General features: G+C 42.5%; 1 protein-coding gene across 1 annotated transcript in view; it reads right to left on the minus strand.

Moving 5' to 3' along the window:
- Positions 1-9,071: 9,071 nt before the first annotated feature.
- The window catches only part of MARCHF11 (membrane associated ring-CH-type finger 11), a 116,911-nt gene continuing 100,745 nt past the window's right edge, over positions 9,072-25,237 (minus strand). Inside the window, exon 4 of the mRNA XM_079918894.1 lies at positions 9,072-9,437. Within this exon, the coding sequence (XP_079775020.1) occupies positions 9,115-9,437 (323 nt within the window). The 3' untranslated portion in view covers positions 9,072-9,114. The remainder of the gene's footprint in view (positions 9,438-25,237) is intronic.

Genomic DNA, 25,237 nt, shown 5'->3' on the forward strand with positions numbered 1-25,237 from the left:
GCTTGCAGAGTTTCTGCTGAAAGATCAGCTGTTAACCTTATTGGGAATCCCTTGTGTGTTATTTGTTATTTTTCCCTTGCTGCTTTTAATATGTTTTCTTTGTATTTAATTTTTGATAGTTTGATTAATATGTGTCTTGGCATGTTTCTCCTTGGTTTTATCCTGTATGGGGTTCTCTGTGCTTCCTGGACTTGATTAACTATTTCCTTTCCCATATTAGAGAAGTTTTCAGCTATAATCTATTCAAATATTTTCTCAGTCCTTTTCTATTTCTCTTCTTCTGCAGGGACCCCTATAATTCGAATGTTGGTGCATTTAATGTTGTCCCAGAGGTCTCTGAGTCTGTCCTCAGTTCTTTTCATTCTTTTTTATTTATTCTGCTCTGTAGTAGTTATTTCCACTATTTTATATTCCAGGTCACTTGTCCGTTCTTCTGCCTCATTTATTCTGCTAGTTTTCCCTTCTAGAGTATTTTTAATTTCATTTATTGTGTTGTTCATTGTTGCTTGTTTCCTCTTTAGGTCTTCTAGGTCTTCGTTAAATGATTTTTGCATTTTCTTTATTCTATTTCCACGATTTTGGATCACCTTTACTATCAATTATTCTGAGTTCTTTTTCAGGTAGACTGCCTATTTCCTCTTCATTTGTTAGGTCTGGTGGGTTTTTACCTTGCTCCTTCATCTGCTGTGTGTTTTTCTGTCTTCTCATTTTGCTTATCTTACTGTGTTTGGGATCTCCTTTTTGCAGGCTGCAGGTTCGTAGTTCCTGTTGTTTTTGGTGTCTGCTCCCAGTGGCTAAGGTTGGTTCAGTGGGTTGTGTAGGCTTCCTGGTGGAGGGGACTAGTGCCTGTGTTCTGGTGGATGAGGCTGGATCTTGTCTTTCTGGTGGGCAGGTCCACGTCTGGTGGTGTGTTTTGGGGTGTCTGTGGCCTTATTATGATTTTAGGCAGCGTCTCTGATAATGGGTAGGGCTGTGTTCCTGTCTTGCTAGTTTTTTGGCACAGGGTGTCCAGCACTGTAGCTTGCTGGTTGTTGAGTGAAGCTGGGTTTTGGTGTTGAGATGGAGATCTCTGGGAGATTTTCACTGTTTGATATTACGTGGAGCAGGGAGGTTTCTTGTGGACCAGTGTCCTGAACTTGGCTCTCCCACCTAGTGGCACAGGACTGACTCCTGGCTGGAGCACCAAGAACCTTTCATCCACACAGCTCAGAATAAAAGGGAGAAAAAGTGGAAAGAAAGAAGGAAGGAGGATAAAATAAAATAAAGTAAGATAAAATAAAATAAAGTTATTAAAATAAAAATTAATATTAAGAAATAATTTTTTAAAAAAGTAAAAACAACAAAAAAAAGGACGGACAGAACCCTAGGACAAATGGTGAAAAAGCAAAGCTGTACAGACAAAATCTCACACAGATGCATACACATACACACTCACAAAAAGAGGAAATGGGGAAAAAATAATATATCTTGCTCTCAAAGTCCACCTTCTCAATTTGGGATAATTCGTGGCCTATTCAGGTATCCCACAGATGCAGGGTAAATCAAGTTGATTGTGGAGCTTTAATCCGCTGTTCCTGAGGCTGCTGGGAGAGATTTCCCTTTCTCTTCTTTGTTCTCACAGCACCCAGGGGCTCAGCTTTGGGTTTGGCCCCGCCTCTGTGTGTAGGTCGCCTGAGGGCGTCTGTTCGTCTCTCAGACAGGACGCGGTTAAAGGAGCAGCTGATTCGGGAACTCCAGCTCACTCAGGCCGGGGGGGAGGGAGGGGCATGGAGTGAGGGGTGATCCTGCAGCTGCAGAGGCCGGCGTGACGTTGCACCAGCCTGAGGCGTCCATGCGTTCTCCCAGGGAAGCTGTCCCTGGATCCCGGGACTCTGGCAGTGGCGGGCTGCACAGGCTCCCGGGAGGGGATGTGTGGATAGTGACCTGTGCTTGCACACAGGCTTCTTGGTGGCGGCAGCAGCAGCCTTAGGGTCTCATGCCTGTCTCTGGGGTCCTCGCTGTTATCCGTGGCTCGCGCTGTCTCTGGATATCCTTTAAGCAGCGCTCTTAATCCCCTCTCCTCGCGAATCAGGAAAGAAAAAGGGAAGAAAAAGTCTCTTGCCTCTTCGGCAGCTCCAGACTTTTCCCAGACTCCCTCCCGGCCAGCCGTGGCGCACTAACCCCTTAAGGCTGTGTTCATCCCGCCAACCCCTGTCCTCTCCCTGCGCTTCGACCGAAGCCCGAGCCTCAGCTCCCAGCCCCGCCCGCCCTGGCGGGTGAGCAGACAAGCCTCTCTGGCTGGTGAGTGCTGGTTGGCACCGATCCTCTGTGCGGGAATCTCCCCACTTTGCCCTCCCCACCCCTGTTGCTGTGCTCTTCTCCGCGGCTCTGAAGCTTGCCGCCTCCGCCACCCGCAGTCTCTGCCCGCGAAGGGGCTTCTAGTGTGTGGCAACCTTTCCTCCTTCACAGCTCCCTCCCACTGGTGCGGGTCCGTCCCTATCCTTTTGTCTCTGTTTATTCTTTTTTCTTTTGCCCTACCCAGGTACGTGGGGAGTTTCTTGCCTTTGGGAGGTCTGAGGTCTGCCAGCGTTCAGTAGATGTTCTGTAGGTGTTGTTCCACGTGTAGATGTATTTCCGGTGTATATGTGGGGAGGAAGGTGATCTCCGTGTCTTACTCTTCCGCCATCTTCCTCAACTGTCGAAAAAAATTTTTTAAGGGAGGGAGAAATGAAAACTCTGCTCTGAGAATACAGCCATTTTGTACTGTCATTCATAATTAGATCACAGTTTCTTCCCCACCAACAACTTCACTGATACTCCATAGTCCCGAGCTGACTTTTTCGTTGCAGTTGACACTCTTGACCTCCTTTTCCCTTTTGAAGCAGTCTTTCCCCTTGACTTCTATACATTCAACTCCTTTGGTTTTTTTTTTCCCACTCTGGCTGCTGCTCTTACATGGGCCCCAGGTGCTGGTCCATCTATACGCTGATCACTCCTGCACGTACGTACATCCCGCAGAGACCTTGCTCTTGAGCTCTGGACTCACACATCCAAATGCCTTTTGGACATCTCCATGCTGCTGTGTTACAGCCACGCAAACTCAGTGAATCCACAGCAGAACTTAGAATCATTCTGCCACCTCCTCCTGCCCTGTGCTCCCTGTTGGCACATTGCCCCTCTGCTCTCCAGACCCTGGACAGCTCTCAGTTTCTGTCTCCCTCCACCCCTTAAATCTCCAAGTCTTCTGCTCATCTCCAGATGTACTGGCTTCCTGTGAACGCTCCCTGGCTTCTGCTTCTTCAGGTTCTCAGTTTGGAGGTTACCTTCTGTACGAAACTTTCCCTGAACCTTCCATCTGAGTCATCTGCCCTTCTTAGGCATTCCTTTCTTAAATTCTTGTTTGTGGCATCACAGCACTTAAAACCACCTAATTGAATCTCCAATTTACTTGACCTCATCCTCCCCAAGACCACGAACTTCTTGAAATCAGCCTGTCTCTTATCCTCATCCCCAGGTGGCCTTCCCTCATTGTTGCCTCCTGGGCAGTCCCTTGGACTTGTTGCCACCATGCCCCACTTTTTCCTGTCCCTTCATTGTTGCTGCCTCTCCTGACCTCTTTCTGACCTCTCTAAGGGAGGCACTCTGTGCAGCCCATCTGGGAAGCTGGTCCTTAGTAATGTGCCCACCAGAAGCAGCCTGTTGTGTGCCTGGGTCAGAATATTTGTAAGAATGGCCTAATGGGGATGAAGCCACCTCGTTTGCCTAAGGCAGGATTAATTAATAAGGAGGGGAAGGTACAGAAGGAAGCATCCTGAGAGCTGCAGCTAACAAAGCCATCACATTGTGAAGAGCATAGTTAAATGGTGCTGCATTTTTCTTCTCCTGTTCTCTGAATCAATGCTTTGGCTCCTTCTTATTATTAAGTCCTGACATTCCCAAGACTATTATGGGAAGGGTGTCCAACAGAGCATCTCCAGGCTCTATCCACATGGCCCTTGTTGCCATAGTAGCCTCTGGGCAGATCTCCTGTATTCCCAAAGCCCCTGTACAGCTGTGACGAGGAGGTAAAGGTGGCACTGTCAGAAGACATTTCTCCCTTGGTTACTCACCCACGGGTGACATCTTTCTGTGGTCCAGCAGTCAGGCTGAATGTTCCTGCTTGATGGCTCCATAAGACAGGATATAAAATGCCCAGGTCATCATTACCCGCCTACATACATTAGGCTTCATTGCCTGTGCATCTGAGAGCAAACCTCTTTTTTCTTCTTGTGGCACTAGAAAAAGATAATTTTCCCTTAAAGCCCTGAAAAATGTCTCAAAAATATGAAAAAGTTTCAAGAAAACTAAGGGACTGCTAACTTGTCTTGGAAAATCACTGTGAAATGCTTTGGCGTAAGGTTTATTAAAAAATATAATACACCTTCAAAATTTTACGGGAGATCATGCATTGTTTTCATTCTCCAATGGGCTCCCAGGGGAAAATCCCTTAAAATAACTTTGTTTATTAGTCTTTGACTAATTTACTAGATAAAATCACTGTGTATAAAATAGCAACTTTATGAAGATGGTGAGTAATTCTGTAGATTCCACTGAGGCCTGGAACTTTGAGCTTTGCTATAAATTATGGTACCTGTTACAGTCCTGTACCACACACATGATGGGAACATTTTTTTCTGAATGGATAAACTGGAACTAAACTAGTTGTGTGAAGTATCTCCTTAAGATCTTTAACCAATTATTTCTAAATATACAGAACATAAATTTATGAGTTACATCATTTATACAAACATATATATTGAAAATAAAAACCAAATTTCACCACTGAAGTTTGATAAAGGATGATCTTGGAAAGATCTTGGAAAGATCTTGGAAAGAAAATGATAGAATATCGGATATTTGCAATCTACTGTCATTAAAATGTGTAAGTAAAAAAAAAAATAAGTCTTAAAGGAAAATATGGACAAATAGTGACCTCTGTTTAAAATAAACATCAATTGCTAGATGACAACAAATCAAATTCTGGATTAGCAAAGACAAATCGATTTTGCGATTTAACTCCATAGATAAAGAAGGACTGAGAATCAAACGTAATAGGCTATGTTAACATTGCTAGTCTATGGGAAAATAAGGAAAAGAATAGCAGACCCAGATGGAAACAGAAGCAAGAGCGAGAGCGTGCTTTATTTTGGCATATTTTTAGCTGAACATATAGCATTCAAACATTTTTAAATGATGTTTAAGAAAAATCAGAGGATAAAATTTATTTACTCTGGGAAATATTTGGAAGTGCTTTCAATAACGGAGAAACTATATTCTACCTCACAAGAGCTACGATATGCTTTCCTCTTCTGAATTAAGGGTTTTGCTGTCTTCTGGGAGAGAGGAAAGCCGTTTGATGCTCCAATATTTCTACTCTTTTAGCTAATTTATTGCAATAGTGCTTGCATGTGACTGCTGCCTACTATTTCATTTTGTAGGATGTCTTCAAACGCTTTTGAGGATCGGGTCACAATTCATTACATTTTACCCCTGACCTTGAGAACTGGGGAGTGTTACCCATAGGTATAAGGTCAAGAGAGGACATCCATCCCCCAGAGATGACCTTGCCAACCTTTACCATCTGTTTCTTGAGCACCATCTTCTCATGGGTCCCTGTGGGCTTCAGTCCCAGCTACCGAGCCAACCCCATAGGGCTGTGTCATGTCTTCAGATGTGCGCTATGCTCTCCCACATGAAATCTCCCACAATTACTGGGACACGCCTCTCTTTTACCCCCAAGCTCTTCCCAGAATGTTCTTCTCCACTTACCTGATTGGCAAACTTCTACTCATGCATCAACGCCCAGGTCCCACCAGCTCCTCAGTGATGCCTTCTCCAGTTGCCTCAGGGCAACCTGACTGCTCCCGTGGACTGTCACTGCCCTCCACTCACCTGTGACCTGACACTTACCATGCTGGACGGCACTTCACCCACTCTGAGTCTCCCTGTGAAGCTGGGTCATTCCGTGGCCACAGCTCATGGTGTCTGGCACACAGCAGGTACCCCATCAATGTTTGTTCTGTAGATTAGTGGTTGAAAAGAGACAGACTGGATACAGGTCTAAGTTTCTATATATTTGAAAAGATTTTTAAAGTATTTCCAACTAATTTTTTTTTTTTACCACAAATGGTTTTGCGATTTAAGACAGGCTGAGTTTGAATTACAGCATTCACAATTGAAATTTAATTGTTTATATCATAACTCATACAGCATATTAGAATTTTATTTATTTATTTATTGGTCCTCTGCCCACACTCCCGCGTGGCATGTGGGATCTTAGTTCCCCAACCAGGGATGGAAACCACGCCCCTTGCAGTGGAAGCATAGAGCCTTAATCACTGGACCATCAGGGAAGTCCCTAGAATTTTTATTTTTAAGCAGTGAATTCAATTCTCTAAATGCACCCATCCCACCCTTCACCCAGACTGCTGGAGTCTCTATGTAATCATATCATGGATTGTACATTTTGAGTGGAAATTCTGCCAGATCCTTATTCCAATATTGATTTGTGTCACATATGGGTGTGTGAGTGTGTGTGGGCGTGTTAGGAGCTGGGGCCTGTGAAGATGGTGAAGGAAGAAAATGGGTGTAGACAAAAGGGGCATCCAAAGGGCAGGGCCCTGGGAAGGAGGGGAAGCTCGGGGCACACGTTCCTTTCAGGCTGACAAACCCGCTGTGCATCTCATCTCCAGGGGTCTCTGCCTTGTGCACCCCATACAGGGGTTACAGAGAGAGGGTTTCCCATCCTCTGCCCCTCCTTGCTTTTGAGTGAGTTGATATGAATACAAAGGTGCATACTAGTTAGAATATAAACGTGTACGCTTGCTAAATACTGGAGCAGTGATAGTCTAATCTGTGTCTAAAGTCTCTTTATCTGGTATTTTTAACACAATGCTCTAAACAACAGTACCCACAATTATTCTCCATTAAATGTGGCACCATTGATGACTTCCCTTAGTGATTAAAGTGTCCAGGACAAGCACCCACACCTGCGGGACACAAATAATGGATTGCTGCTTTGACAGCAGGTCTGCATCCCTGGCTTCTCTATTAAACAGTCTGCCTTCCTGTCCCAGGTGGCTAAACTCAGGGCAGAGACCAGGTTGCTAGGACTGATCTCCACCTCTCAGTGCCTCACCCAGGACTGTGCTCACGTGACATCAAACAATCAACAACACTCTCATTTCCTATATGTGCCCCGAAAGAGTGGCTGAATTTTCCTTCTTTCGTTACTTACTGATTCTTCATATTTCTGCAAATGGTCACATCTTTAATTCATTTGTGACACACTTTTTTAACTGGGAAAATATTATTTCAAGTGTTGGTAGAATTTGCTATGTAGGAATCACAATGCTACCTGTAAATGTTAACTATTCTATTATGAATCATTCAAAGGTTATTTTTTAGAAAATATTAATAGAATGTAAAGCATTTTATTTCATATGCTTTAAAATCTAATCATCAATTACTTCAAATGACCTACATGTCCAACTTCTGTTTCTAAGGAAAGCATGACCTCCGGCCTCATCTATTCTGTTGCTACCCATTAAAATATGTCATTTACCTCCATTAGAAGGAGAAAAAGGTGCAAAATCCCCAGGTATCACTATTTAGCAACCTGTTCATGGGGAGTCAATAGCCTCATTTTTCTTTTCCTCTTTTCATTTGAAAAATACTTATCTAGTCAAAGAGAAACACTTCTCGCTGCTGGAGAATATTGCTTCATTAAACCAAGTAATAGAATCAGTGTTCAGATGATTAAGTAGGTATATAAGCTTTCACAAAAAGAAAATCTAATTAAGATGGTACTCATAGAAATCAAGACACGAATAATTAACAAAAATAATTGCGGCTGGTCTATGAGAGGGCTATGCAAATGTGAAGCAGTGTTATTATTACACGTGCAATGGTGCAACATTTTGGTGAGCTTTCAGGGTTATAAGTATGCAGGGTGCCCTGTCTGTGTAATATGTACTGCAGAACAGGCACACCTTGTTTTATTGCGCTTCATTTCTTTTCTTTTTTTTTTTTTTTAATCGTGCTTCGCAGACATTGTGTTTTTTTTACAGATTGAAGGTTTAGGGCAACCCTGTGTCAAGCAAGTCTATTGGCACCATTTTTCCAATAGCATTTGCTCACTTCATGTGTCTGTGTCACATTTTGGTAATTCTCACAATATTTCAAATTTTTCCATTATTATACTTGTTATGTGACCTGGGATCAGTGATCTTTGATGTTACTATTACAACTTGAAGGTTCAGATGATGGCTAGCATATTTTAGATTTTTAAATTAAGGTATGTACATTGTTTTTTTAAGAATTAATGCTATTGCACACTTAATAGACTGAAGTATAGTGTAAACGTAACTTTTATATGCTCTGGGAAGCCAAAAAATTTGAGTGGTTTGCTTTATTGAGATACTCACTTTATTGCGGGTCTGGAACTGAACCCACAATATCTTCAAAGTATGCCTGTAAGACTATTTTATTCCAATTATCTTTATCTTTTTACAAGCTCTCTGTACTGTTTCAGAAGTTAGAAAACAAGCCATAATTCCTAGAACTTGCATTCCTGGTGACAGGTTAATTCATCCTACACAAAAAGTCATGCTCAAGTGTGCCAACCAGCCTGAGGCATGAGGAAGACCAGTGCATCACAGAATCACCTCTGTGCTTCGCCCTTGATGGGCACTTTGGAATTTGCCCACAGCATTCTAAACTCTTCCCCATTGGTAGCATGCCTGAAAAATTACACATGGAGCAAAACGTTTGATAAAAATATATTTAAAACAAGCAAGAAAAAAATAGTTTTGACCTTAAGGATAATGTTCACCATTCTTTTAACCAAGTAGAGTTAAATAATATGTATAATGATTTCAAGTACCAACTTATAAAAGATGTGATAAATCAGAAAGCAAAGAACAGGAAGACTCTTTTTTTCAGAAAAATGTATTTGCAATTCAAATGTTCATATAAAAAGCATAAATTTTAAAAAGTTCATAGATGTGTGTTTTTAGAAGTGCTATGGTTTTGCCATTCACTGCAATTACATTCCAAAATGTGCAGGGTGGTCCACACCGCACCTTCTTAGCTTTGTCACACTGAAGTCACTCTCATCACAACCTCCCCCGAGCTGTTATCTTCTGACAAATCTTCATGGGGCCTCATCCGATTGAACAGATGTAATAACATGTAGCCACACTGAAACCTTGGGGAGGTCAACTGTGTTGGGTGGACCAAGTTCCTGTTTCGTAGAGCCGTCAATGGCAACCATAAAGTTCTGCTTGTGGAAGACTCTCCCCGGCTACTTTCTTCGATGTCTGTGGCTTTGTCATAATTTAATACATCCCAGTGTAAGTTGACAGCTCGCCAGCGTTTAAACACTCTGTAAACTGCAGCTCCTTCATGGACAATGAGACCTAAATTTGAGGGAAAAATGAAAAAGACTGGTCATCATTAAAAGTTGAGAATGTTATTTTGTATATAAGTAAGATTAAAGATATAGTCTATTCTCTGTTACGCATCATCATCAAAAACGTGGTATTCTGACTGCTCAAACACTATGTCTAATGGCAAGCTATTACCTGTATTACATAGGAGTTGTCAATATTCAAAAATAAGAATCTACTGCCATGCAGACAGTAAAGTCATCATGGGTATAAATTACTTGCTCCATTATGGCTCAGAACATCCTTAGGCATTTACGTTGCCTTAGGAGAACCATTAGGTTCGTTTCTTCATTCAGCATCTCTTTCTTGAGTGCCCACTGTGAGCCCAAGCAATGTGTTAGAGACTTGGTCCCAGTTGGCAACTTGATTTGTGAAAGAGACAAATATCAAGGTCACTGCCACCTCCCCAGCTTCTAGAACAATGTCTGACACACAGGAGATACGATCGAACCTTTTGTTATTTTTCCTCTCCTCAACAATTCAACAAATATTTATTAAGCGCCTACTTGAGAGATTTATGTATATTATCTCATTTATTTCTCACCACCCCCTTACAAAGTAAGCACTAGCATGTCCCCCATTTTACAAACAAGAAGTTGCTCAAGAGCAGACAGGTGGCAGCAGTGGAACAGGGATTCAAACCCAAGCAGGCGGGCTCCAGAGGGCTCTTTGCTGCTATACAGGGAATTGATGATTCCACATTTCTGAGACGAACTTTCAGGAAAGTAAACAAAATAATACGGGAACCTTGGGGACTACAAACTAGCCAACCGTAAGTTGGATATGGTGCCCTGTCGCATGGCTCCATCTCCACCATCCACTCCAGATCCCACCATACCCTGCATTTTTCACACATTTATATTTCAATGTGTAGTCCAAAAGCTTTTGAATCTGTGACCTAATACAAAAAGGAGTTCCTGGTGGGGAGGTCCCTTCAGGTAGAAAAGTGAGGAGGAGCTTCTCTCAGAGGAATTTGCAATTCCATTGAAAGTTGGAGGAGAAGCCAATGAAGTCTTTCTGAAGAATGGAATATGGCACGTAAGGAGGATGTGTCAGTTTTGACACAATCACTTTTAACCAAAATTTGAAAATGAGAAGATCTTACCACCTCCTAGCATTTAGAATCTCGGGAGTATGTCCTAGAGAAGCTCTCATAAATATGAAAAAGGAAGCATGTTCAAAAATGTTTATTACATATTTGTTTGAGAAAAAAAACGCAAACAAAGAATGGACAAAGAATGGACAAATTGACAAATTTGTCAATGGACAAATGGACAAAGAATGGACAAATTGGACAATTTGTCCAAAATGGACAAATGGACAATTTGTCAATGGACAAATGGACAAAGAATGGACAAATTGTCCTGGGTGGATCCAAAGGACTATAGCAATGAAAGAGAAGGGAACAGAGTCACATGCACTAACACGGATAAATCTTAAAATAAGAGTGGAAATCTCAAAGCCACATAACAAATGAAAATTTCAGAAGTATAAATGATTGGAGTGAAGAAATACTATAAATTTTTATGGATACAGATACATATGGTTAAAATGTTAAAATGTGCATGGGAATAATAACCATTAAATTCATGATAGTGGTGGGGGGTGAAATTGGAGAGAGGCTTCAAAGAGGGCTTTCTATTGTGCCTTTAATATCGCGGTTTTTTTAAGCTGGGTGGTGGGGATATGATGTTTAACGTGTTATTCTATATACTTTTCACGTACCCAAATAATTCATAATTTCAAAAGTTATGGAAAATTTATTAGGAAAGTTGACCTAAGATGGGTTGAAGAATAGACAACAGAAGTAGGGGAGACAAGTAAGGAGGTTACCACGTTATATGTGAGGAGCAGAGCGTTAGCAGTAAGGAGAACACAGAGAAACAAAGCAATAAACTTGTCAGAGGAAAAACTGACAGAAATTGTAAATGCAAGAAGGGGAAAAAAAAAATCAGAGGCTCACATTTTTAAGGCTAGAAGACTGGGTGACTGAAAGGATGATAGTAACCTTCCCAGAGGTATAATGAGTACGGGTTTTGAACAAGTTTTTATTGAGGAGATTCTTTCTTTTTTTTTTTTTTTTTGTCAATTAAAACAATGCCACAGAGATGATGGAGATACCAAGTCTTTGAAAAATCACACCTACCTAATATGAGAATTTAAATTTTACATCTATCCCTTACCAGGAGATAAACGTCTGGCACACGTGACTTAAGAGCATTCCAAAGATACTAACATAGGCCACTAAAAAATGCATATGCTCTAATAGATAAAAACGTCTTAAGCCCAATTTTTGTACATCACCAAAATAATGAGAAGTAATGTAAACTTCTGCTAATCATAGCAATTCAATGGTTTGATTCCTTTTTCCTAAAGAATAATCAGAGTTGACCCAACTGACCAGATGTTTTGGGGAAACAGTCAGAATTATAAGTCAAGACTACCAGAATTTAATTGGTAATTCTAATATTAGCTTTTTGAAATCTCCCTGGCTAATGATTTAACTTTTCTGGTTCTGTTTTTCCTCCTTAAAATGCAATTGGAATGCCTAATCTATACATTCAGTGGGATGGTATGAAGATAAATTGGAATTCATGAACTATAAAGCACTCAGATTTCTTTGGAGATGGTAACTATCTAAATACAAGACATTATTATTGATTAAAAAATCAATAGTGAATCTATGTGGTGAGAAGCATTCATTCACACTAATCATAAGACCATTACAGTCTGCAACAGGTTCATTCTTGTTAAGTGCAGTGATGGGGGGCTGACTTCACCAGGGGAAACCACTTGTTTCACAGGATCCTCTTCTTTTTTTTTTAGTGATTTCCTTTGAAAGGCCAGAAATCAGATCATTTACTCAAGCTGAAAGTCATTTTCTGGGAATATATTCCTGGTAGCACTTTTCTAAATATTATACATAAATCTACCCAACGTGTAGAAATAAATCCCATAGGTCTTTATAGTACATTTTGAACTAAATTTAAAGAAAGAGAACTACTTGAAGTTCTCATGAAGACATAGCCCTCCTGAATTTCCAGCTCCATGTGCTGCTTCTTCATTGCATTCAGGTTATGAGTGACATTTAGACTTTGCTTTATTCCCCCGTGAAAGTTTGGAATTACTCCTCATCCTCTAGAGGCTTAAATTTTACTGAAATAGGAGGAACCCCATCTCACCCTCCTTTGTAATGTAAACTTTTCCCCTTTTCCTTAAGATTTTTCTGGGGCAGTGGCAAATGCCATTTGTACTAGTGGTTATGAGAAGACTTGACTACTGTGATCATTGAAATCCAGAGGTAAGGATTCATTTAACTCTAGTACAATGTGTTGAGAATCTGGCTATTAAAAATCGTACTGCTCTCCTGTCTTACTGATGATAGGTCCCCTCTTGTTTCGTATCTGATCAGTTCACATCCTTGAGTAGCCTTCACTCTCTGTGTAATACCTCAAGTTAAGCCTTAAAATGAATCTGTCACCTTGACATTTCAGGTCATAGGAAGACAGGCTTGGATTTGCTTCATCTGAGTCACTAACTCTGAAGGGAAAAGCAATTATAATTTCTATAAAATGTAAATATTATATGTTACTTGCTACATTATTAATGGCAAAGGTGTCAACAAGGTGTGATTCATGGGAACTTGGGGTTTTGAAACTTGAGGACCGTGTGTGTGTAGGTGTCCCTGTGTGTGCAGTTGGTTGCTTCTTATCATTTTCTTGCCAGTAACATTAATTTGAGCATTCCCTTATTGATGTGCAAAGGAACATTTTTGTTAGGGAATAATCTTTAACGACAGAGCAGGTTTAAGTATTTTTTGGTTTCATTGAAATAAGAGCACAGTGTTTATGTAAGTAAAATATATCCCAAATTTGGAAATGGTGTGTTAGTTGAAATTCTTACAAGGTAGTAGAAAATGGGCTAACTACCCATGAAATAATGGGAAGACTCTCAAGGTACACAGACTCACGCATGTGCATGTGTGCGCACACTCACCAGTTGTCTATGTTTATTTCAATATAGACAAATGGTGTGTTACAATTAACGGAGACTTGCAAAATTTATGTTCAAATACAAACAAATGTTGATATTAGCTACCAAACCACCAGTCTAACCATTTCACTTCTTGTGTTGCTTGTTTCAGCTTTTGTTTGAATAGATTTGCTCATTTTTCATAATTTAAAAACTAAATTGTTATCAAGGATCTGTTCTGTGCCAAGTGCTTTCACATGCACAATTTTCATTTAATCTTGACTGCGACTCTACAAATATATATTATTGAATAGTTTCATAGTTAAGGAAATTGAGACCTAGAGAGATTTAGCCAATTGTCCAACATTATGAAGATATCAGCTCTGAGAAGGAAGCCCCAAAATTTGTCTATATGTAAACCTTGAGTGCTACAGTGCTATTCATTCTAAATATCCAGGGGATGGCAGCCTCTCCTAGTCACAGAATGACCAACTGAAAGAGATATTGCTATGGACTGAATGTTTGCATCTCCCCCAAATTCATTTGTTGAAGCCCCAATCTGCAACATGATGGTATTTGGAGGTAGGAGGTAATTCATGAGGGTGATTAATGCCTTTATAAAAATTGGGAGAGACATAAGTTTTCTCTCTCTGTGTGTGTGTGTGTGTGTGTGTGTGTGTGTGTGTGCATGCACCAAGGAAAGGCCATGTGACAATATAACGAGAAGATGGCTGTCTGCAAACCAAGAAGAGAGCCCTCACCAGACTGAATGTGCCAGCACCTTGACTTTGGACTTCCCACAGCCTTCGGAACTGTAAGAAATAAATGTTTATTGTTTAAGCCACCCAGGCTGTGGTATTTCGTTAGAGCAGCTCAAACAGGCTAAGACAGACCTGGTATAAAAACTACATCATCCTCATTTAAAATATGAGTAAATTAAGCCCCGGAGACTATGATTTGGGCAAAGTTATACAATTAGTTGCCATCTTTAATATCCTTGTGTGTCACTGACACTGTTTCATCTCTAGGAGTGCCAATAAAACAGTGCCTTCCATCTGTCCCCATCCTAGGAGAGAAAAGGGTTGAGGAACCTCATATGAAGGCAACACTGTAAGTGGTGAACACTCCATCTGGTAAGCTGCACTCATCCTGAGCTTTCCCAAGAAATGTAAGATCCTGATAACACAGCCTAAACGCCTGTGTGCTGTTCAATCACAGAGACCCTTGGGAAAGCTAAAGAACTCGCAGCTCGCAGCGGATATTTGGCCAGAAAAGGCTCTCTTGATTGTGTGAAAATGTCTAAGATTTCTCAGTTAAATTTAACCATTCTCCCTGGCCAAGATTCTCATTCTCATTCTCCCTCTCTCCCCCTACCTCTCTCAGTGAGTTTCATTCTGGAAAGTCAGCGTGCACCAGAGCGGAATGGTGACTTTGGGGCCCCTATGGTTACAGTTAAGAAGAACAGGGCTTCCCTGGTGGCGCAGTGGTTGAGAATCCGCCTGCTAATGCAGGGGACACAGGTTCGTGCCCTGGTCCGGGAAGATCCCACATACTGCGGAGCAACTAGGCCCGTGAGCCATGGCCGCTGAGCCTGCGCATCCGGAGCCTGTGCTCTGCAACAAGAGAGGCCGCGACAGTGAGAGGCCCGCGCACCGTGATGAAGAGTGGCCCCTGCTTGCCGCAACTAGAAAAAGCCCATGCAGAGAAACGAAGACCCAACACAGCCAAAAATAAATAAATAAATAAAATTCAAAAAAAATAAAAGAAGAACAGATTAGAGAAGATTAGAGTCAACCTCATAAAGTGGCTCCATTTTTTAGTCCTTAATTCCCACTGGAACTTGGGGAAGACCAGAGTGTGGTTGCACAAAAGAGGGTTAACTAAATGCGACTGTGGCCCAAGATACCCTTTGTTGGGAATCATCATTGCTAGAATGTAATCAAACGCGTGAATCCTCCTGGCACATCTTCCCAAGATACTCTACATTTAAATGCCCAACCATTATGGAAACTTAGTAAGTGTAGAGGTGATCACTTTAAAAGTTACTCTTCCATTGTTGAATCTTGTTAATATGAATCCTGAAGAAATAACCACAAGTCATTTCTATATACACTGAATGGTTTTTGTTGGGACTCAACTATATATGAAGCTTAAAGTAAAACAAAAACCAGGAAAGAAAAAAAAAGCAAAAATATAAAACTTAAAGAGAGATATAAAGATTGAAAGACAATACATATTCCATTACAGAAATCACTAAGCTCACAAAAGAAAGCTATCATCAGCTGATATCCTAAAATCTAGGCCTCTGCAAACTACAGTATCCTGATTATACATGGGGATTTTTGTGAAACATATTTCCAATATTGCCCATCAGAACAAATAAAGAAAAGAAATATCCTGCATAAAATGTACTTATATCTCTAAAAGATGAGTTGATTCTTCTATTGTTGAATATTTTATATATATATATATATAAAATAAGAACCAAGTTGAGAATGGCAGGTTGGTCATCAAAGTTTAAAGCTCAGGGGTTCAAACACAGATTCATCATTAGCATTGGTAGTAAGATCTGCTTTGCTAAGAAATGTGATAAGGACAACGAATTATTCAGAAACTTTCCACAACATGAAAACCCTTGACACTAGGGGCTGGCTAGTTTCCAAATATGGATGATCTAATCCACCTCACCCCCAACGTAAAGAACAGCACACATGAAGAAATGATTATGACAACGATTATGACAACAGAGACTAAATGACCGTTTCTCTGAGAGCACACCAAAGGAAATTCATGGTGTTTGTTTTACAACACTGCCACCCTCTATGTCTCCCTCTCTCCACTCAATGAAATCTGCCGTCATCAGCCTGGTTGCAAAGAACACATTTGTGCTGTTCCTTCAATGCTGAGGACCAACACTGCCTGGGCACAGAACAAGATGCAAAGGCAAATTTTAACATGGAGTGTAACCTCTCACTAGCCGGCAGTGAGGGAAGCACCCCCTTTTCTAGAAGGTCTTGACATAGGTTGGATCTGGTTCTTAACCTACCATCTTTATTTCAGTTAATGATCATCCCCCAAGTCAGTTAAGCTGAAACCCAAGAATCACCTAGACTAGTCTATCCTCTTGCATGAAATTCTGCTAATTCTCTCTTCTTAGCAAATCTGAGATGAAACCATGAAACACAGAATCATCTCTCCGTGACCCCAACCAGTCATGTGCTCCCTGAGGACAGGAACCCTATTCCTACTTCAATTACTGTCATGAATCCAATAGTCACAAAATGACGGTGCCCAGGCCAAAAGCCTAAGAGGCAGACATGGATTCCTCTCTTCTATTTCCAGGCAAAACAGGAGAATTAAAAAAATGCTGTCCATTTATCTGACCACTTGCTCTTCTGAGAAGCCAATCCATCAATCAATTATTTTAATGAATTTTTTTATTCCTTAGTAGAGAGGAGATTCCGCTGAACTTTCAATTACTAGCCCTGGAGCACAAATCTACCATAGGCATATTCACAGAATATTCCTCAAAAGCTGCAAACTTGTTATACATTATAAAATACATGATATGTTAATTTTTTAAAAAAAGGATTAAAAGAATTCACTGGAGAGAAGAATTGTTATATTATCTAAGTTTCCATCCAAAAGGGCTTGAGGAAAAAAAGATCTATGGATATGATTATTTCAATAAAAGAAATAAAGGAATGAGTCCAATACTTTTATAGGTAATAAAGGTATCCTAGAGTTCCCCTGTAACTGGGAGCATGATTTAGAATCAGTTTAATTTCAGCTGAATGCAACTCCAATTCATGGACAGATGGAACACCTGGTAGCAAAGAGTAACATCATATCACAGAGATGAGAAGTTGTCAAATGTAGTCACTGAATTTCAAAATTAGGAAATATTGGGTATGATTTAACCCAACCTGTTCACATGGGGGGGGATGAAGTCTCTGAGGCCCAGAGAAGTGACACGGCTTGACCAACGGGCCACAGTTAAGTGTCCAAGCCCAGAATCAGAGCCAGACCCCTGATGCCTGATCCAATGCACTCCCTCTGCAAGAACTCATATCTCAGGAGCCACCCCTGGCTGAAGCCGGTCCTCGCTAGTGTCTATTTGGCCCATGGGATATTATACTGACTATGAAGTAGACAGAATCAAAATCTCTTTTCAGACTAAGATGGTCAGTTCTCCTCTGGCCTTTATTCTAAAGTGTGCATTGCAGCATCTGGATGGTAGATGGGAGTGATCCTCCCAGTTTATAAAATAAATAACTCTGCAAACCTCAATATTACAGTATTTGGTTAAAAAGCCTATCAATGTCTATCTTCTGGGTTAATTAATGCCTCAAGGATTGGGAATCTACTTTGGTAGATTTCCATTTGTTTCCCACACTCTGGACCAAAGCCAGTTCTTAGAAGGAGTTTATTAGTGGACTTTTCCTAGTGGCAAGTCAAGATATGTACAACTAATGTTCCCTTCCATCTCCAATGGATAAACTGTCTACTCCAAACTTGCAGATTATGATTTTATTAATCTTTGGGGTAAACAATACATGTATTGATTGTTCCATTTCAGGGGTGAGAACAGCATTTTAAAAGTTTTAATTGATCTAATTAAAACCTGTGGGCTTCCCTGGTGGTGCAGTGGTTGAGAGTCCGCCTGCCGATGCAGGGGACACGGGTTCGTGCCCCGGTCCGGGAAGATCCCACATGCCGCGGAGCGGCTGGTTCCGTGAGCCACGACTGCTAAGCCTGCGCGTCCAGAGCCTGTGCTCCGCAACGGGAGAGGCCACAACAGTGAGAGGCCTGCGTACCGCAAAAAATAAACAAACAAAAAAACCCCAAAAACCTGTTTCTCTCTGGACCTGCTATTTCACATTTGTTGGCTTTGCTTTTCATTTCTCTTAAATCACACAGACTGTGGGTAAAAATTCCAAACAGAAGCGGCCATCTCAGCATAAGTACAGTTTCTAACTCTCTGAATTCATCCACATAACATCAGTAAGATTTTTAATTGAAAAAGCAATAAAAATTTTTATCCTGAATATAAAAATGCTCAGACCTTAAGTTTCCTTAATATTCTATTCTGTGATCTAGCAAGAAAATTCAAGGTTGAGATGTGATTCTTTACATAAATTATTCTTATCAAGAAACTGTTTCACTCAGAACAATGCAGAGAGAGATATGGCTTTGGGTATGGTATATTTTCCATTCTCTTTACTAATGTTTCTGTATGTTGTGGTTCTATGAATTTACAATACATAAAGGCTTCACAAAAGAGCTACATTACTTTGGGTTTCTAAGGAAAATTTTTTCTCTATTTCTGATCTAAAATCAGTAGTTGAAGAAAGTATTTATTCCTGATTCCGTGCCTTAGGTGTTCGAGACAGCAACTGACGAAGTAGTTTCACTTTATTGAATAGACAACATTTTGTAAGTTAGCCATTTGAGCTCACCGTATAAGGAGATAGATGATAGAATTAATCACATAAATAGTTTTACACAGGCTCTGGAGCCGCAGTGTCCGGAGTCCAATCTTGGGTCCCTCTTCCAATCTGTGTGACCTCCGGAAACTGGTTAACGGCACCTTAGTTTTCTCATCTCTGAGGTGAGGAGAACAGTACCTACACCTCATTGGGGTGCTGTGAGGACTGAGTGTGAAAATGCAGGTAAAGTGCTTAGAATGTTGCCTGGGCCAGGGTAAACACACTCTTAGTCATCACTGGAGATTTGATTTTAAAACCTCCTTTCAACGTATTTGGAAGCAGCTGAAAACATATACAGGCTCCACTTCTCTGCTCCTCTGTGTGCTTCCTCATGACCCCAGAGAAACCCTGGCAGCGTGCCGCAGTCCCACATCCTCCGTGTGCTACGTAGGAGCATCGTTTAGAAAAATCACGTTCACATTCTCCGTCGTGAGAAAGTTCTTTGTTGTGAAGAACTTTGTGTGAAGCCAGGAGGCTCCCAAAGAGGTCGGTGCCAGTTCTGAAGAACGATCTCCAGCTTCTCAGGTAAAGGGAGCTGTGTCATCTTGTCATGGTTCCCATTACCACGGTCTACTCTGCTTTCTCTTGCAAGGAAAACGTCCCATGTCCAAGTTGAATTGGCCTCTTCAAGACCCTCATTTTAGAGTAGCCTAGGGATGTACTCAGATCTCTCTAAAGTAGTTGCAATTGTTCCAGCCCTCACGTGTTTAGAAATCACACAACCACTCTCGTGGAAAACAGTAAAGACAAAGAAAGAGTGAAGTCGCACAAATCACACACACCTGCGCGCACGCGTGAATGTGCGAATGCTCACATACAGAGCGAAGCCACAAGGGGTGTCCCCTCCTGATGCCTCAGCTGACCCCTACAATCTCAGATGATTTGTCCCCTGGCTCCTGGATCTCCTCAGCCCCACAGACCCACACTCCTCAGGTCCATGTGGAAGACTTGACCGTGACCTGACCTGCATAACCCTTGCCCTCCGCTGTCCCTCCTTCACTCCACCCCGGGCCTTTCCCTTCCAGAAACAGGTCCAAGCGCAAAAGCCCTGACACTGTACCAGCACTGCCGACAACCACCACCTCCACTGCTTCTCACTCACCCGCTTTCTTCCTTTCAATGAGTGCACCCGTTCTACTTCCTGAAGACCTGGAGCCCCTCTATTGGGCAATCTTTCTCCACTCTGCCAGCTTCTTTCTGGCTCTGGTTGCTTCCCCAGCCACTGAGAAAGCAACCCCATCCTGTAATCGTCCTCCACCACTCAAGGTGAAGGGCAAGGTTCATCTCGCTGCTGGTCTCCCAGCAGCTCTGTATATAAAACCTCATCTTAGCCCAGTCTCACCATTTCACCGCTCTGCACTCACTCTCAGCGCTAGTGGGTAAGAATACAAGCCTCATAGCCCTGGATGTCGGGGCCACCCCCGGTCCAGCCTCGGGAGGGCACGCAATCACGCCCAGTGGTTCTTCATGTCTCCTGGCTCAGCTCCCCTCCCCAAAGACCTGCGCTGCTGTCATTTTTAATTCTCTCCACAGACTCCTGTCCCCAGGCTGTGCCTTCCCTGTCTCCACAGATGACCATACTATCTGCCTGCCTGAAAAAGGGGAGATCTTTGGCAAGGAGGACCATCCACTTACCCTCCCAGAGCAGCGTGTGCGGCATCTCCAGCTGCGCCCGCCCTCTCCTCCCCCCTGCCCATCTCAGGGGTGAGGGCGCCCTTCCTGTGCAAGACACGGACCCCTCCCCTGTGTGCTGGGCTCTATCTCCGCACCTCAGGGGCATCAAGCTGTCCCCTCCCACCTGGATCTTCAACCTGCCTTTCTGATTTTTTCTGGGTCTGTCTTCTCAGCATTTTGCTCAAACCTGGCTCCACCATTAAAACAAATAAACAGGAACTTTCCTCAATTCTACACCCACCCCCCAGATTCTACCCTCATTTAACTGTGCCCCTTTTCAGCCAAGACTTATGAACTTACATTTTGAGCCCCTTCTGCCTATCCCAGCCGTTCTCAGCAATCTCGTGTCTATCCACCGAACCCCCGTATTGCCAGATCCAGTGATACGTTTTTGACTGGATTTCACCTGCTCTTGGTAAGGCATCTGGCACTGTTGGCCACTTGCTCCTCTGCCCCGGTCCCTTCCTCCTGTGGCCGCTCTCCCCTCCCTGCCTGCTCTGTGTCTCACTGTGCTCCGCAAACTGCTGCTCATATCACCCAAATCACTTGCCCTCGCAGACGCTGGTTTCAACCACCAGACACAAGTCCCCAGCTCAACTTTCCAACCCTAAGTATGATTAACCTTCCCCCACCTGCACTCACATATATTTCTCTCCTGGCACTTTCCACGTTGTATTTTATTTTATTTTTTATTTTTTTTTGCATTACACGGGCCTCTCACTGTTGTGACCTCTCCCGTTGCGGAGCACAGGCTCCGGACGCGCAGGCTCAGCGGCCATGGCTCACGGGCGCAGCCACTCCGCGGCATGTGGGATCCTCCGGACTGGGGCCCGAACCCGTGTCCCCTGCATCGGCAGGCGGACTCTCAACCACTGCGCCACCAGGGAAGCCCTCCACGTTGTATTTTAATTGCTAATTTCCCTGACTGTCTCTTGTCAGCAGCTGGAGAGCAGGGAGGATGCTATATTCCAAAAGCTTTTCTGCAAAGGCCCAGATAGTAAATATTGTAGGTCATGCATACATCATGGTCCCTCTTTGATGAGGCTGCAAGCACTCACTGACAACATATCAGTGAATGGATATGACTGGGTTCCAAGAAAACTTTTTTTATGGCCACTGAAATTTATATATGATATAATTTTCATAGGCAGTGAAATAATATTCTTCTTTTAATGTTTGTTTGACCATTTCAAAATCATTCTTAGATCATGGATTATACAAAAACAGGTAGCAGACTGTGAACTACTTGTATTTCTATCCTGTACTTTATTATTGGGACACAATAAATACCCAGTGAATGTTGGCCTAATAGATGACTAATACTTATTTGGCTAAACCGCCCCAACTGAGACAGGCTGAAAGATTCACACTATTTCCTATGGAGGAAAGAAAAGTCAACGATAACAATATACTTGGTCTGCTGCTCGGCTTATCATGTCCGTGTTTCTCCAAAAGAACTTGAACTGTACAAGGTCACAAGAGGGGAAGGTTTGGGTTGGGTTTTCTCCCCCAGGAGGAGGCCTGAAGAGTTAACTCACTTTGAGAGACCATTTCAGGCACAGCCTTGAGGACAAGTAGGAAAAGCAAGTTCCTTTCTGCTTTCTCTCCGGGGGTTTTAAAGGCAGCGATACCACTAATAACTATGATACTAATCATAAACTATGATAATAATCTTTGGAAAAGTTGGTAAACATCAGTGTGATCAAGGCACAGAATAGCCTATAATTTGTACTTCCAGAGTAAAGAGATAATAACGGCCTGCTTCTCAAAGCATATAAAGGGTAAAGCTCTGTTCTTTCTCTAACGATGCTGAATTACAAGGGCCCATTCTGCCTCTTGTCCAAGGGGCCTGGCTAGATTCTAAGTGAAGCTGGGGCACTTCCTGGGGCATCAAGCCCACAAATACATTCTGAGATCAGGAATTAATGATCTGTGCTTGTAAAGGAATTCTGCTCTAAGGAACGATTCCAAACAAGCCAGGAGAGCATCCGAATCTGGTAACAGGCTGCAAGGATGACAGACCAACCAGCGCGGCCCACCTCGCAGCCCAGTCCCGGCCTGGGAGGAAGCTTGAAGGGAAACCCAGAGGGGCTCTGGGCCAGAGTAGAAGGCCTCTGTCCAGCTGCTGGGCAAGGGTCTCCCAAGTGGCCAAACTGAGAGGCTAGAGGGACGTTGGTCCCCGATCAAATGAGAGATCAGGAAATTGAAGCAGGAAATGGAGCAGAGGTGGCTGACAGTCCTCTCCCGTCTGGAGGGAAAACTGTGATAGGACGATTCAAAAAGGAAACACCGGGCTAATCGACTTCCTTAGTTATTTTGCCAGACACCGTTCAAGCTGAGCTGCTTTTTTCTCACGCCTTATATGATTCACGCAGACTCACCCACATCCGTGCTTCCTATGAAACTCAGAGTGAGACAAGGGCAACACCACCTCCCCTCATCCGCTGCAACCTAAAGCGCCAGCCAGGCACTCGCGCAGCCTTCTGCGTCTCCCCCCAGCCCCCCGCCTCCCCTCCGTGGCCGAATGTGGACCCACTGACGTCCAAGCTCCGTTTTCCTGAGTGATCCCAGTGGCTCAGATCCCAAACCTGGTGGTAGTGGTGGTGACTGGGGTGGGAGCGGGTGGAGTGTGATGAAAGGTGGGCTCCGCCCACCAAAAAAATCTACTTTACGTAGATTTGAAATCTTACGATCAAACTCCCTGACAATTTTAAATGAGTTGGCGCTGTACCATTTGGCGGTCCTGAGAAGAGGTGTCCCCACTTCCCAGAGAGAAAGTCTCTTCGATGCGGAGACGCCCCATGTCAGGTCACACTGGACTGACTCCGTGGTCTAGGCTGTCCCCTGGGAGGGCTGAGAGGTCTGTCCAACATCCACAACCCCTTCTGTGAAACAGAGCGCCCCACAGGCCCTAGAGAGTGTGGTAAGCTTGAGTGTTCTCTCGGTAATTTTACATTTTTCTCCTGGAACTATTTGATAACTTTTACATTTGCCCATAAATATGCTGCAGCTTAAAAAAAATGCTATCTCTCTATCACGACCCGGGAGCTGAACTTTTTATAAATCTCGCCAACTGCTGTCCTTTCAATCACACATCTGTATGGTAATGACCCTGTGTGACAAGGTAAGAAGCAGAAGCCCTCTGGAGGGCGCTCCCCAGCAAACCCATTTTTCTCTGCTCTAAGTTACGGCATGTTTCAATTCCAATGTTACTTTCTTTCAGTAAATATGTTTTTCACCTAAAACACTTTAAGAAATATTGTCACCTTCTGAATCATGCTAGGAGATGCCAGCGAGCATGGACAATTTTAAACAGGGGATGGTTTCAATGTCATTTATATTTTGTTTGGAACGCATTAGAATTTTCTTCCCTTAGTTGATTCACTTTCTTACGCTTTGCTTATGCTAATTGGGTTATACGTGTTGAAAATGAGCCACAGGAAGGAAGATGACCTAAATGCACCATTTTAGGCGGAAGTAACCCTGGCATTCAATAGACAACTGGTCATCCTCCATGGCAAGGACTCATTTGTGGTAACCAAGACTCTGATTATCCTGAAATTCTTTGTCAAACTTCTTCACCTTTCCTCATATAATATCAAAAAAATAGAAAATGTACACTTTACATTTCACATTAATAAAATGTTAAATCATGTGTTACTGTTAGCTGCTCTATATGGAGAAAAAAATAGCAAAGTAAAGCAATACCAAAAGCAAGAGAGAATTACCGTGTCTTTTTTTTTCCCGGTACGCGGGCCTCTCACTGTCGTGGCCTCTCCCGTTGCGGAGCACAGGCTCCGGACGCGCAGGCTCAGTGGCCATGGCTCACGGGCCCAGCCGCTCCGCGGCATGTGGGATCTTCCCGGACCGGGGCACGAACCCGTGTCCCCTGCATGGTCAGGCGGACTCTCAACCACTGCGCCACCAAGGAAGCCCTACTGTGTCTTTTAAAAAGTAAATATAGGTCTTATATCACTAATCCAAAACCATAGGAATAGGTTGTATTTATCTATTGTTCTAAAGTTCTATAATGAAATGTGAATAAAAGTTACCAACTGGTAACTCTAGATAGTTTTCTTACATGTGCCTAAGTAGCTTTAGCTTGGTATATTACCAACTGTGAAAAACAGATTTTCAAAAGGGCCATGCTATATATAAGAATTTATCTGAATTTTAAAAAAATTATTTAGATTTGAAACTTAGGAAAAGAAAACTTCATGTTGAAGAGTATGAGATTTCTGCAGAAGAAACATTCTTCAATACTGACTATAATTGATACAGAAAGAAGAAGAAACTTTGATCAGATCCTCGTCCTAGTATACCTCAGGTTATTTTTGAATACCATACTGAAATACCGGATCTGCGCTATGAACACTGCACTGATTCTTTTAGAAGATAAAATCCAGCAGGGGTGGTCCAGATCACTGCCTCTCAAAACCCCTGGCTTCGCCAGCACGTTTAGGAGCTCTGGGGTCAGTTTCTCCTACCTATTATACTGTTGACACGGAGGGGATTTCAATTTTCAATCTCTTCTTTTCATGTAGTAAATGCTCCCTGAAATTGCTTTAAGAAAAATTGCTTCCCTCTGTCGCACGGCTCTGTGGCTAAAGTACCGATTCTGTTATTGCTGGATCT

Source organism: Stenella coeruleoalba (assembly GCF_951394435.1).
Source record: "Stenella coeruleoalba genome assembly, chromosome: 3".
Lineage (NCBI taxonomy): Eukaryota > Metazoa > Chordata > Mammalia > Artiodactyla > Delphinidae > Stenella > Stenella coeruleoalba.